At 32.4% G+C, this 12,335-nt stretch overlaps 2 protein-coding genes across 2 annotated transcripts; one reads left to right on the forward strand and one right to left on the reverse strand.

The window, feature by feature from the left end:
- The first annotated feature begins 461 nt into the window (after positions 1-461).
- Positions 462-1,397, forward strand: LOC100927372 (olfactory receptor 2D3-like). Its single transcript, XM_003773864.1, has one exon. The coding sequence runs from the start codon at positions 462-464 to the stop codon at positions 1,395-1,397; it is 936 nt and encodes a 311-aa protein (XP_003773912.1).
- An 8,837-nt stretch (positions 1,398-10,234) lies between these two features.
- Positions 10,235-11,167, reverse strand: LOC100927633 (olfactory receptor 1019). Its single transcript, XM_003773865.1, has one exon. The coding sequence runs from the start codon at positions 11,165-11,167 to the stop codon at positions 10,235-10,237; it is 933 nt and encodes a 310-aa protein (XP_003773913.1).
- Positions 11,168-12,335: the final 1,168 nt, after the last annotated feature.

Genomic DNA, 12,335 nt, shown 5'->3' on the forward strand with positions numbered 1-12,335 from the left:
ATTTAAACTCTATAAGACTTACTACAAATGATTTAATAATTTAGAGAAGGGAAAACTGAATGTGGACAAATATACTTATAGAAAACTTCATGGAGAAAGGGACATCTGGAAATAATCTTGAAGGATGGGCAGAAAATACATGTGTGAGTATTCTCATCTTCTTTCTTATGATGTGGTATTTTTGAATGTTAAATATATTTAATTAAATATTGATCTTGGCAGTTTCACAGAAAAACACTTTCTTAATCCTAAAATGGGAAATAAAACCTAAAAATCTGTGCTAACTTTAAACTCTATGTAGACTGCTAAAGCAAATATTTACCTTGGTTTTTATCTTTAAACTATCTGTCTGTAATGCACTGTTTGGGTATTTCCTTTTCAGACTAGGTAGGGTTGATTAATCCTTTGAACAGAAGCTACCTCTTCCTCTGGGAGATGATGATTTAGCCTGAAGAACCACTATGGCAGAGGCAAATATAACATTTGTGACTGAATTCATTTTCTTGGGACTCTCTTCTCAACCAAGGGCTCAACTCATCCTTTTCATCATGTTTTTATTCTTCTATTTATTGACAGTGCTTGGCAATCTCATCATCATCACAGTAATCCAGATTGAACCTCGTCTCCAAACACCTATGTATTTTTTCCTGACTAATCTGTCCTTCCTAGACATCTGTTACACTACAACTAATGTCCCACAAATGCTTTCAAATATGGTAGGGAAGAAAAAGACCATCTCCTTTACTGGCTGTGCAATCCAGATGTATTGCTCCCTCTCCTTTGGGATGATTGAATGTGTCCTTTTGGGGGTCATGGCATATGACAGATATGTTGCTATTTGTGCCCCATTGCACTATACAATCATTATGAACAAGCGCACTTGTGTTCACATGGTCATCGTTTCCTGTACTAGCAGCTTCCTAAGTTCCATGGTGATAAATGTCCTCACCTTGAGATTGCCCTACTGTGGGCCTAATGTGCTGAACCACTTCTTCTGTGAAGTACCCTCAGTACTAAGGTTAGCATGTACAGATACATCTTTCACAGAGCTGGTAGTGTTCATCTTTAGCATCATAATTGTCTTCATTCCATTCCTTCTCATTGTGATCTCCTACGCTCGTATCCTCCTGTCAGTCCTCAGGATGCATTCTGCATCAGGAAGGCTTAAAGCATTGTCCACCTGTGCCTCTCACCTGACTGTGGTAGCTTTGTTTTATGGGACAGCCATCTTCATGTACATGCGGCCTCAATCCAAGTCCTCCCGGTCTGGAGGGAAGATCATTGCTGTTTTCTACACTATTATCACACCGATGCTCAACCCCCTGATTTATAGCTTGAGGAATAAAGATGTGAAAGGGGCCTTGAAAAAAGTCATTAGTAAACAGAGCCTAGCATAATGCAGAGGGATAGGATAAAAACTCACAAAGATTATGGCTTGAATATTGGCCCACACATTCATTGTGTGAGCTTAATAAATTATTTCATCTCTTCATAGGGATGTCCTGCCCTTGGAGTGGTATCTAAGGGGAAAAGTTAGAATTTCTTATTTCCTGTAATGTCTGGGCTAGCTCTCTGGAGGGCCTCAGGATCAGTCAAGAGTCAGGATCAGTTAAAGTCCTTGGTCTTTAGGAGGAGAAGTGAAGGAGACAGGCAAGTTACCACATGGCTCATCAAAGATGGATCCTGGAGTCTGGAGCCTAAAGTCTTCCCTGCAGAGCACACTGCATCCTTTCCCTCAGCCCTCCAATCTTTGCCTATGATTACCTCACCACAACACATTCAGTAAGTGCCAATCATGAGAGAGCCATCACATCACCACATCATCTAAGTATATGTTTATAGGACCATTATCTCACATTAAGTAGGTATTTAGCCTTAAATACTCTGCTGTCTTAGATTCAAGTTCACCTTTTCACAGTTCCAGCTCTCTGCAATCATTCCAGCCTCTATAACTTCCTAATGAGAAAAGATTAAATTCTCATCCTAAAAGGTACCTGTAGCATTACTCTGAAGTAAGCTTAAGCTTCACCTTTAATTAGCTTGAAAAAATATGTTATTCACAACAACTTTATGAAGTGGGCAATGCAAATACTTGTTGAGAAGATACTGAAGGACTTAGATTTTGAGTGATTTCTTTAAAACTGGAAAGTGATTTAGGGACAGAGTCATATGTTTTTATATATGAGGTATTTTAGATTCAGGGAAAGGAAGTGATTTTTCTGGTATCACACAACCAGAGAGGGTCAGTATCAAACTCAGGTCTGCTGATACTTAATCCAGTACACTTACCATAATAGAAGAACAGCAGCCTCTTGTGTCATTTAATTCCTAGTCCATTTCATTTGAAACATAGTGAATTACCATAGGATAGTGAAAAAGGTACCGTATGGTAAGAGTCAAGAGACTTGAGTTTGATATCTCTCCCTAATACTTACTTGTTTTATGACCAAATAAATAATTTCACTATTCTGTGCCTCAGTTTTTCCATCTTTAGAATGAGGAATACAATGTTTCATTATCTATTCCACAGCAATGTTTAGAGTAAAACTTTGTAAACATCAAACTATAATATAAACATAAATTTGAACTTCTTTTGTTTTAAATATAGGCAGAAATTTCCTTGATGGAAGGGATTATTTTGTCTATGTCTTGTCATCCTAAGGTCTTTTGAAGTGTTATGTGCCCAATAATGGCTTAATAAATGCTTGTTGAGTTGAATTAAATGTTTCTTTGTTGCATATTTTAAGTATTCCTAGTTAGATGTAAATTAAAATATAAATGATGACTTCTGCTATCCCTTTCAATTCAGAGATTTTATCCTTTTCTCTGAGTCACAATTTCTTGAATGAACAAATAACAGCGATTTTAATTTTTCGGACTCAAAACCCATGTAATTTTGTGGAAAAGTATTAAAATAAGGCTTGTTTTTAGCCATTACCCAGTTAATAAATGGTGAAAGGATAGGAACAGCTAATTTTCAGATGAAGAAAATAAAAATATTTCTGGTCATATGAAAAAATGATCAAAATTGCTATTGATCAGAGAAATGCAAATTAAGACAACTCTGAGGTACTATTGCACACTTCTCAAATTGAGTAAGATGATAGGAAAAGATAATAAATGTTGAAGGAGATGTGGGAAAACTGTAACATCAATGCATTATTGGTGGAATTGTGAACTGATTCAAACATTCTGCAGAGCAATTTGGAAGTATGCTCAAAGGGCTATGAATCTGTGCAAAGCCTTTGATCTAGCAGTGTCTTTTTGGATCTGTATCCCAAAGAAATCATAAAAAAGTAAAAGGGTCTACATGTGCAAAAATGTTTATAGCAGTTCTTTTTATAGTGGTGAAGAATTGGAAATGGAGTGGATGTTCATCAGTTGAGGAATGACTGAATAAGTTATGGTATGTGAATATTATGCAATCTTATTGTTTTATAAGGAATAATCAACAGAAGTTAAGTGAATACACTAAGAGAACACAGCAACAATATTATATGATGATCAATTTTGATGGATGTGACTCTTTTCAACAGCAAGGTGATTCAGGCCAATTGCAATAGTCTTGGAATGAAGGGAACCATTTTCATCCAGGCAGAAGACTGTGGGAACTGAGCATGAATCACAACATAGTATATTTTTACTTTTTGGAGTTGTTTTTGCTTGTATTTGTTTTCTTTCTCATTTCTTTTTCTTTTTGGTCTGATTTTTCTTGTTCAGCATGATAATTGTGAAAATACATATAGAAGAATTGCATATGTTTAAACTTATATTGGATTACTTGCCTTCTACAAGAGGGGGTGCAGGGAAGGAAGGGAGAAAAATTTGTAATACAAGATTTTACAAGAGTGAATGTTGAAATCTATGCATATGTTTTGAAAGTAAAAAAGATTTATAAATAATAAATAAACTAAGATCTAAAAAAAAAGGAACTGATTAACAGGATGATTTCAGAAAGACCTGGAGTGTCTTCTGAACTGATGTTAAATGAAGTGAGCAGAACCAAGAAATCTTTGTACACAGCAACAAAATGATTGTGATGATTAATCTGATGGACATGGCTCTTTTCAACAATGAGGTGATTCAGGCCAGTTCTAGTGGTCTTGTGATGGAGAGAGCCATCTGCATCCATGAAGAGGACTATTGGGATTTATTGTGGATCACAGCATTTTGCTCTTGTTTGCTTGATTTTTGTTTTCTTTCTCATTTTTTTCTTTTTGACCTGTTTTTTTTCTTGTGTAGCAAGATAAATGTGGAAATATGTATAGAAGAATTGTACATAACTGCATAAAATGTAAAGAGTAATTGGAGAAATGACCCAGAGCTCCATGTATTCCCCTGGAGGTGAATCATTCTATTTTGTAGCACACAATTAGAGAGTGTAGAGGTATAATAACAGGGAGAAGAGAAGGGGAATTCAAATAGGAATGTGTCACATATATTTATAAAGTTGATGGTAGCAGACCAGTGAAATGATGAGTCTATCAGACTCACAGCAAGAAGTGAAGCTTCAAGAAAAACTACATTCTGCTAAAAGGCAGCAGAAATAATAAATACACCAACATAATGCACCAAATGATACATCCACAATTTTAAAAGAAAAGTTAAATAAATTATAGAAAAAACTATACATCAAAACAATATTAGAAGACCTTAACTTGCCCCTTTGAGAACTATATAAATTGAAATAATAATAAACTAGAAAGAAGTTACAATAATAGAGTTTTTACAAAATTAACTATAATTGCCTTCTGGAGAAAAGTGAATGGGAATAGAAAGGAATATACCTTTTTTCCTAATAGTACATGGAGGCATTCATAATACTTGACTATGTATTAGGGCATAAAAAAACTCACAACCAAATAGAGAAAAGCAGAAATATTAAATGTACCTTTTCCAGATCATAATGCAACAGAAATTACATTCAATAAAAGACCATGGAAAAATAAATAAAAGATACCAGAAATAAAATTGTCTAATGCTAACAAATGAGGGAGGCAAAGAACAAATCAAAGAAACAAGAAATGATTCCATTATAGAGAATGATAAATATGAGAATACCTCTCAAAGTTTATGTGATGCCTCCAAAGCAATGCCTGAGGGAAATGTATATCTTTAAAAGACCAATATTATTGAAAAAGAGAAAGAGTACATCAATGTATTGGGCATGCCACAAAGCAAATGTAGAAAAAAAGAACTAATTAAAAATCCCCAATTAAGCATCAAATTAAAAATCCTAAAAAGTCAAATGAGAAATTAATTAAAGTGAAAGAAAACTATTGTAGGAGCAAATAAAATCAGGAGATGGCTTTATGAAAAAAAAATCAACAGAATAGAAAAACCATTGGTAACTTTGATTAAAAACAACACCAAATCACCACATTCATAAATGAAAAGGGTGAATTCACCATCAATGAAGATAAAATTAAATTATTCATTTAGAGATATTTTGTTCAATTAAATAACATAAACTTAGCAAAGTGAGTTAAATGGACGAATAATTACAAAAAATATGAATTTCCCAGATTATCAGAAGATGAAATTTGTTGTTATCATATCACCCAGGGGTGAAACAAGAATCCTTTTTATCATCACTTTTATTCAAAATAATGCTAACTATATCAATAAGACAACTATATCAATAAGACAAGAAAAATAAAAGAAAGAAATTACATAGATAAAAAAGAAACAAAAGTATCACTCTGCAGATGATATAATGTATTTTTAAAGAATTCTATGGAATCAATTAAAATGAATAATTTTAGGAAAGTTTCAGAATATGAAATAAACCCACAGAAATCAACAACATTCCCATATATTCTATATATTACCAATGAAGTCCAGCAGCAAGAGATAGAAAGAAATTCAACTATAGGCAATAGAAACACTTGGGAGTCTATGCAGTAATACAAATCTAAGGATTATATGAATACAATGACAAAATACTTTTCACACAAATAAAGTCAGATCTGAAAAACCAAAAATCTTAATTGTTCAAAGGTAGGCTAATAAAAATAAAACTCTTCCTAAATTAATTGACTTATTTAGTGTCATTTCAATAAAACTATCAAAATATTTTATAAAACTAGAGAAAATATTGCGAAAATTCATCTGGAAGAATAAAAAATTTAAAATATCAAGGGACTCAATGAAAAAAATGGGAAGAAAGGAGGTCTAACAAAACTGGATCTCAAAACTATATTCTAAAACAGTAATCATCAAAATAATCTTGTACTGGCTAAGAAATAGTAAGGTGGGTCAGTAGAAGCAATTAGGTACACATTACAAAGTAGTAAATTATCATAACAATTTAATGTTTGATAAACCTTAAGAGACTAACTTTTGACACAACAACTCACTATTTGATAAAAAAAAAAAAACTGTTTGGGAATATTGAAAACAATATGTTAGGAACTATTTATAGACCAGCATCTCATTGTATGTAACACAAAAGATAAAAATGTATAAATAAGTTAGATAAAAATATTGATATCATAAGCAAGTTAGAAGAGCATGGAATAGTTCTACCTGGAAGGTCTATTGATATGAGAAGAATGTATAACCTAAGAAGAGACAGAGTACTACAAGTTATAAAGGGACACTTTTAAATATGTTAAATTAAAAAGATTTTGCACAAGCAAAATCAATGCACCTAAGGAAAACAGAAGGTTGAAGAAAGCATTTTATAATAAAGCCCTCATTCTTCAACTATGTAGAAAAAAAAAGACTCAAATTTATAAGAACACAAGTCATTCCCTAATTGATAATTGATCAAAGGATATAGCAAGACAGTTTTCAGATGAAATAAAAGCCACATTTAGTCCTATGAAAAAATGCTCTAAATCACTATTGATTACAGAAATGAAAATTGAAAGAATTCTGAGGTACCATTTTGTAAATGTTAAATTGGCTAATATGAGAGATAAAGAAAATAATAAATGTTGAAGAGAATGTGGGCAAATAGGGATGATCATGCATTGTTGGTGGCATTGCAAACTGGTTCAATCATTCTGGAGAGCAATTTGGAGCTATGTGAAAAGAGATATATAACTGTGCATGCTCTTTTATACAGAAATACCATTACTAAATCTATATCCCAAAGAGATTTGCTTTAAAAGGAAAAAAAAAACAAAGAACCATTTTGTAGAAATATTTACAGAAGCTCTTTTTGTGGTGGCAAAGAATTAGAAATTAAGGGAATGCCCATACATTGGGGTATGGTTACATAAGTTGTGGTATATGATTGTAATGAAATACTATTGTACTATAACATATGATGAACAGACTAATTAAAAGAAACTGAAAAGACATGAGCTGAAGTAAAGAGAAAAGAGCAGAACCAGAACATTATACACAGTAACAGTTATCTTTGTAAAATGTTCAATTATGAATGAAGCCATTCTCAGCAATACAATGATGCAAGACAATTCCAGAGATCTCATGATGAACAGTGTCATTGACTACCAGAGAAAGAAGTGATAGATCTGAATGCAGATGGTAACATTATTTTTTGTTGCTATTTTTTCCATTTTCTTTATTTTTCATGGTTGGTGTTTTCTTTCATAAAATGATTAATATATTTAAAAAGTTTCATACAACTGTAAATGTAAAACTGACAAAATTGCTTACAATACTGAGTGAAAATAAAAGGAGAGAATTTAGAACTCAAAGGTTTAAAAAATAAGTTTTATTTTACATTTAATTGGGAAAAGAATGTATTATTTTAAAAAAATTGGAAAAACAGCTTGACAGAAACTAGGTACACCAATACTGTACAAAGTAAACTAGAATAAGATCAAAATTAATACATTATTTAGACATAAAAGGTAATGTCATAAAAAATTAAAAAATCACATAATGGTTTTCTGTCAGACCTATGGATATGGAAGGGATTTATTACCAAACAAGAGATAGGGAACATTACAAAATAAGTTATTTTTATTATACTAAATCAAAAAGATTTTCTACAAACAAAACCATTGCATCCATGATTAGAAAGAAAACAGAGAGCTGAGGGAAATTTTACAGCAAGTGTCTATGCTAAAGTCTTCATTTCTCAAATAAATTATTTATCCTAGAGATTCCACTGCTAAATATGCACTCAGAGGTTAAGGATAAAAAGAAAGACCTCATATATGCAAAAATTATTTTAGTAGTCTATTATCTCTCCCTTTTACTTTTGTTAGCCAAAAATTATTAAAAAGTAAGTGTCAATTTATGGGACATGTCTAATTAAATAATGATATATTTTTATAACAGAATATTCCCATACTATAAATCTTAATCAAGGTAATAAACAAATAAGATCATGGAGACTTCATATGAACTAATAGAATTGAAATAAGTAGAATCCTCAAAACAATGTAAATGGAATCTTCAACAAAATAATTGAAATTGAAAGCTATAAAAGTAAAATGATGAAGTTTGCCTTCCAAGAGAAGACCTATCCTTTAATTTCTTTGTTGAGATATATTTCATTTCATATAATGATAGACTTTTTAGATATTTTGGTTGGTTTTGATGAACTTGTTTTTCCTTCCACAAAAAGACTTCCTGGGTAAAGGAAGAGGATACATTAGGTGTAAGCCAAGTGGAAACTAAAAAAAAAAAAAAAAAAAAAAAAAACAAGCAAAAAACTCTCAAAAAAATAGTAACAACAAAAAAATAAAAACAATCTACATTTACTACTATACCTTCATTTTTATCTATTTATCTATGAATGTATCTACACATCTATCTCTATATTTATAATCAACATACTTTAAATATGCTAATTTTGTCTTATCCAGGTCACTAATTTAAGAGCAAAGTATAGACCACAGATGCCTAGAGTACTCTATTAGAAACCTCCTTTACAGTTGTTATTTAGTATTAATAACTATAATTTAGGTCTTTTCACTCAAACAATTCAAAATCCATTTTGATAAATTTGGACTAGATAACAATCTGTTTTATGAAGATAGAATTATCAAAGATTTTGTCTCAAAAACTAGGTAAATTCTGTCAACAATATTGCCTTGATTACCAGTTTTGTAACACTGCCAATAAAATAGAAGGAAATTAAACTGGCATGGCTTTTAATTTTTTTTCTAACAACTATCCATTTTCTCTTGTTCCCATTTCTACCTTCTCCTTTAAAAAGAAAAAATAACATCCATGTAATAAATATGCTGTTAAGCTCCACCACCAAAAAAGATTCCTCTATTGGTCATTTCCAAAAATTTCACCAAGATCACCATTTTTTAAGTCCATAGGTGAATAGCGTGAATTCTCATTGGGTCTTCTGGAATTGAGGTTTATCATCGGGATGATCAGTCATGATTAACTCTTGATGAAATTGATTCTGACAATACTATTTTCTTACTATATAGTCACTCTTACACTCACTCATGTATGCACACTGTAAAAATGAAAATTGATAATTGATCACTTCCATTTTGCTAAACTGAATCAAGTCAGATTTAATATACTCTTTCAAGGTTCATTTTCCTCATAAACTTCATCCACACACCACAACTAGGAGAAAGTTGTGTAAAAGTCAGCCTTTTTCTTGCAATTACTTCTAACTTTGTAATTCCATCCATCACCTACTTTCCAGAGAATTCTGGTTAATCTAAAGATCAAATCTTATCAATTAAGCTATTGTAGAAACTTTCACCATGTGAAGTCCCCTCTCATTTCCTGGTAATCTTTGTCTTGTTACTGGAATAACATATCTTGGTTATGTAGGGGTTTTCAGAAGAGTGGTTCATCAAAAGCATGTAATCTTTAATCTGAGTATATCAATAATAGACAATCAGAAGAAAAAGAAACATGTACATTACTGAACGTTTTGTTCTGTCATCTTGCTAATTGCTCTAAAAGACCCTTCCAGCCTTTATTCAGTATGTTTGGTCATTGAGAGAGATCATTGATGCAACTGATTGGTTTGGTTGACTAGTTAATCCTTATAACTTTGTCTTTCAGTTTATCTTAATTTGCAGATGTAACAACATATACATTTCTTCCAACCAAAACACTTCACTTAACATATCATACTCAATTATACTGCATCCACATTTCAAGACTCATTCTGCAATTATCCTAATTCCTACTCAAAGGTTATGAAGCTCAATCATTTTATAACATTACTAAAAATCTATTTGGACTCTGATCAGTTTCTGATTGCTCTGGTTTCATTCCCTTATTGTATTGAAAGCCTAGGGCACTATTTTGTCTCCCTTTTTAATTGCTTTTACTGAGGTTTCTTACAGGTCAATCTTTTGAAGGCAGCTTTCACATCTTTATTTCTCAAACTGTAGATAATAGGATTCAACATAGGAATAATGACAGTATAGAACACAGAAGCCCATTTGTCTTGGTCGAGAGAGTAGGCAGATGTTGGCCTAAGATACATGAACATGACTGTCCCATAGAAAAGGGTGACGCCAGTGAGATGGGATCCACAAGTTGAGAAAGCCTTGATACGGCCTTCAGCAGAGCTGATCCTGAGGATGGCCACAAGGATGAAGGCATAGGAAATAAAGATGATGAGTATGGTACTGAACTCAATGAAGCCACACAGGCTGAAGAGTAAGATTTCACTGATATAGGTGTCTGAACAAGAGAGAGCCAGGAGTGGTGGGATTTCACAGAAGAAATGGTTGATGATGTTGGACCCACAATATTCTAGACTGAATGTGAGGGAAGTATGGGCTACCAGACTTACCAGTCCAGCCAGGTAGGAACCCACTGTAAGCACCAGACATACTCTGTTAGACATGATGGTGCTATAGTGAAGTGGGCGGCAGATAGCCACAAACCGATCATATGCCATGGCAGCCAAGACATAGCACTCAGCATCTACAAACCCCACAAAGAAGGCAAATTGAGTGGCACAGCTGGAGAAAGAGATGACCTTGTGCTGGGTCAGGAAGTCTGCCAACATTCGGGGAGCAATGGCAGATGAGTAGCCAAGATCCACGAGGGAGAGATTGCAAAGGAAGAAGTACATTGGTGTATGCAGTTGTGCATCCATCACAATGAGGATAATCATACCAACATTGCCTATCACATTGATCATGTAGACAGCAAGAAACACCACAAAGAAGATAATCTGCAATTGTGGGTCTTGAGTAATGCCCATAAAAATAAACTCTGTCACAACTGAGTGGTTTCTTTTATCCATTTGTGGAAGTGTTAGGCACACTTGGCTTTGGGTTGAGGATAACTATTGTAATTGCAGAAAGTACTTAAGAAGAGGTAAAATATATCTCTTTATCAGGGATACAATAGCTGTTCCTTCTTTGGATGACTAATTGAACAAGAATGATCTCAAAATTCTAGCCAACATTAATACCAATGATTACAATATTGGTGACTGAAATTATATGGTTGACAGTTTAAATAAAAATACTCAATTGTTAAGTCAGGGTTTAAGAATATAATTATCCCTTAGTCAGGACAGGTGCAGTTTCTCTATTGAAATTAATATTCCAAAGACAATGAAGCAATGCCAGATTACATTTCACCAAACACTTTGTCTTGATTAAGTAGATGAGCTGATTGAATATAAAATCTTGTTATTTCTAGTTATTAATACTTTGTTCTGAAAAGGAAAGATGCATGGAAATATATTAATACAAAGAATTCAATTGTGAAGGCAGGTAAAATGCCTACCTATAGTAGGAAACCTAACAATAGTGTATACCAGAATTTCTAAAGAGCAAGTGAAATGACTCCTTGAAGGCACCATATAATGCTTTGAACATCCCTTTTATATCTTTATATAATAAGGTTTGAATTATGTTGTTTTTGGATCATTATCCCACTTTTCAATATAAACTTTTTGAAGGGATGAAAAATAATATACATTTACTCTTTGGTTCATCATTTTATTGGAGTATTTTAAAATAGATTTTATTTGATTGTGTTTGCAGTTTCTATTTTTTAAGTTAATCATTTTAAATCAATTTAATCAATTAATTTTATCAGTTACTTTAACTATCCTACATCTTTTTACATGTTTAAGTGAAAAAAAATCCCTCCTTTTATTACATCATAGTTCACCAAATCAAAAGTTTATATTAGCCATATTTAAAGATTTGTATCTCTTCTGGCATTTTATGTTTCAGGAGAAACCAAAAAGAGAAGTGACTACCTAAGTGCAAAAAAAAATAATAAACTTTTTTTTAATGAAGAAAACTTTAGGAATTCAGAAAGGGACATAATAAGGACTTTTCTGTTACTAGTCTATTAAATTATGAGTATATATGTATTTATATATAAGCACACATACATATATATTTTTAGTTAACAAATAAAATTTTATTTTAAGCTTTAATCTCCACTACTAA

The sequence above is a fragment of the Sarcophilus harrisii genome, chromosome 6, assembly GCF_902635505.1.
Source record: "Sarcophilus harrisii chromosome 6, mSarHar1.11, whole genome shotgun sequence".
In the NCBI taxonomy this organism is placed as follows: Eukaryota; Metazoa; Chordata; class Mammalia; order Dasyuromorphia; family Dasyuridae; genus Sarcophilus; species Sarcophilus harrisii.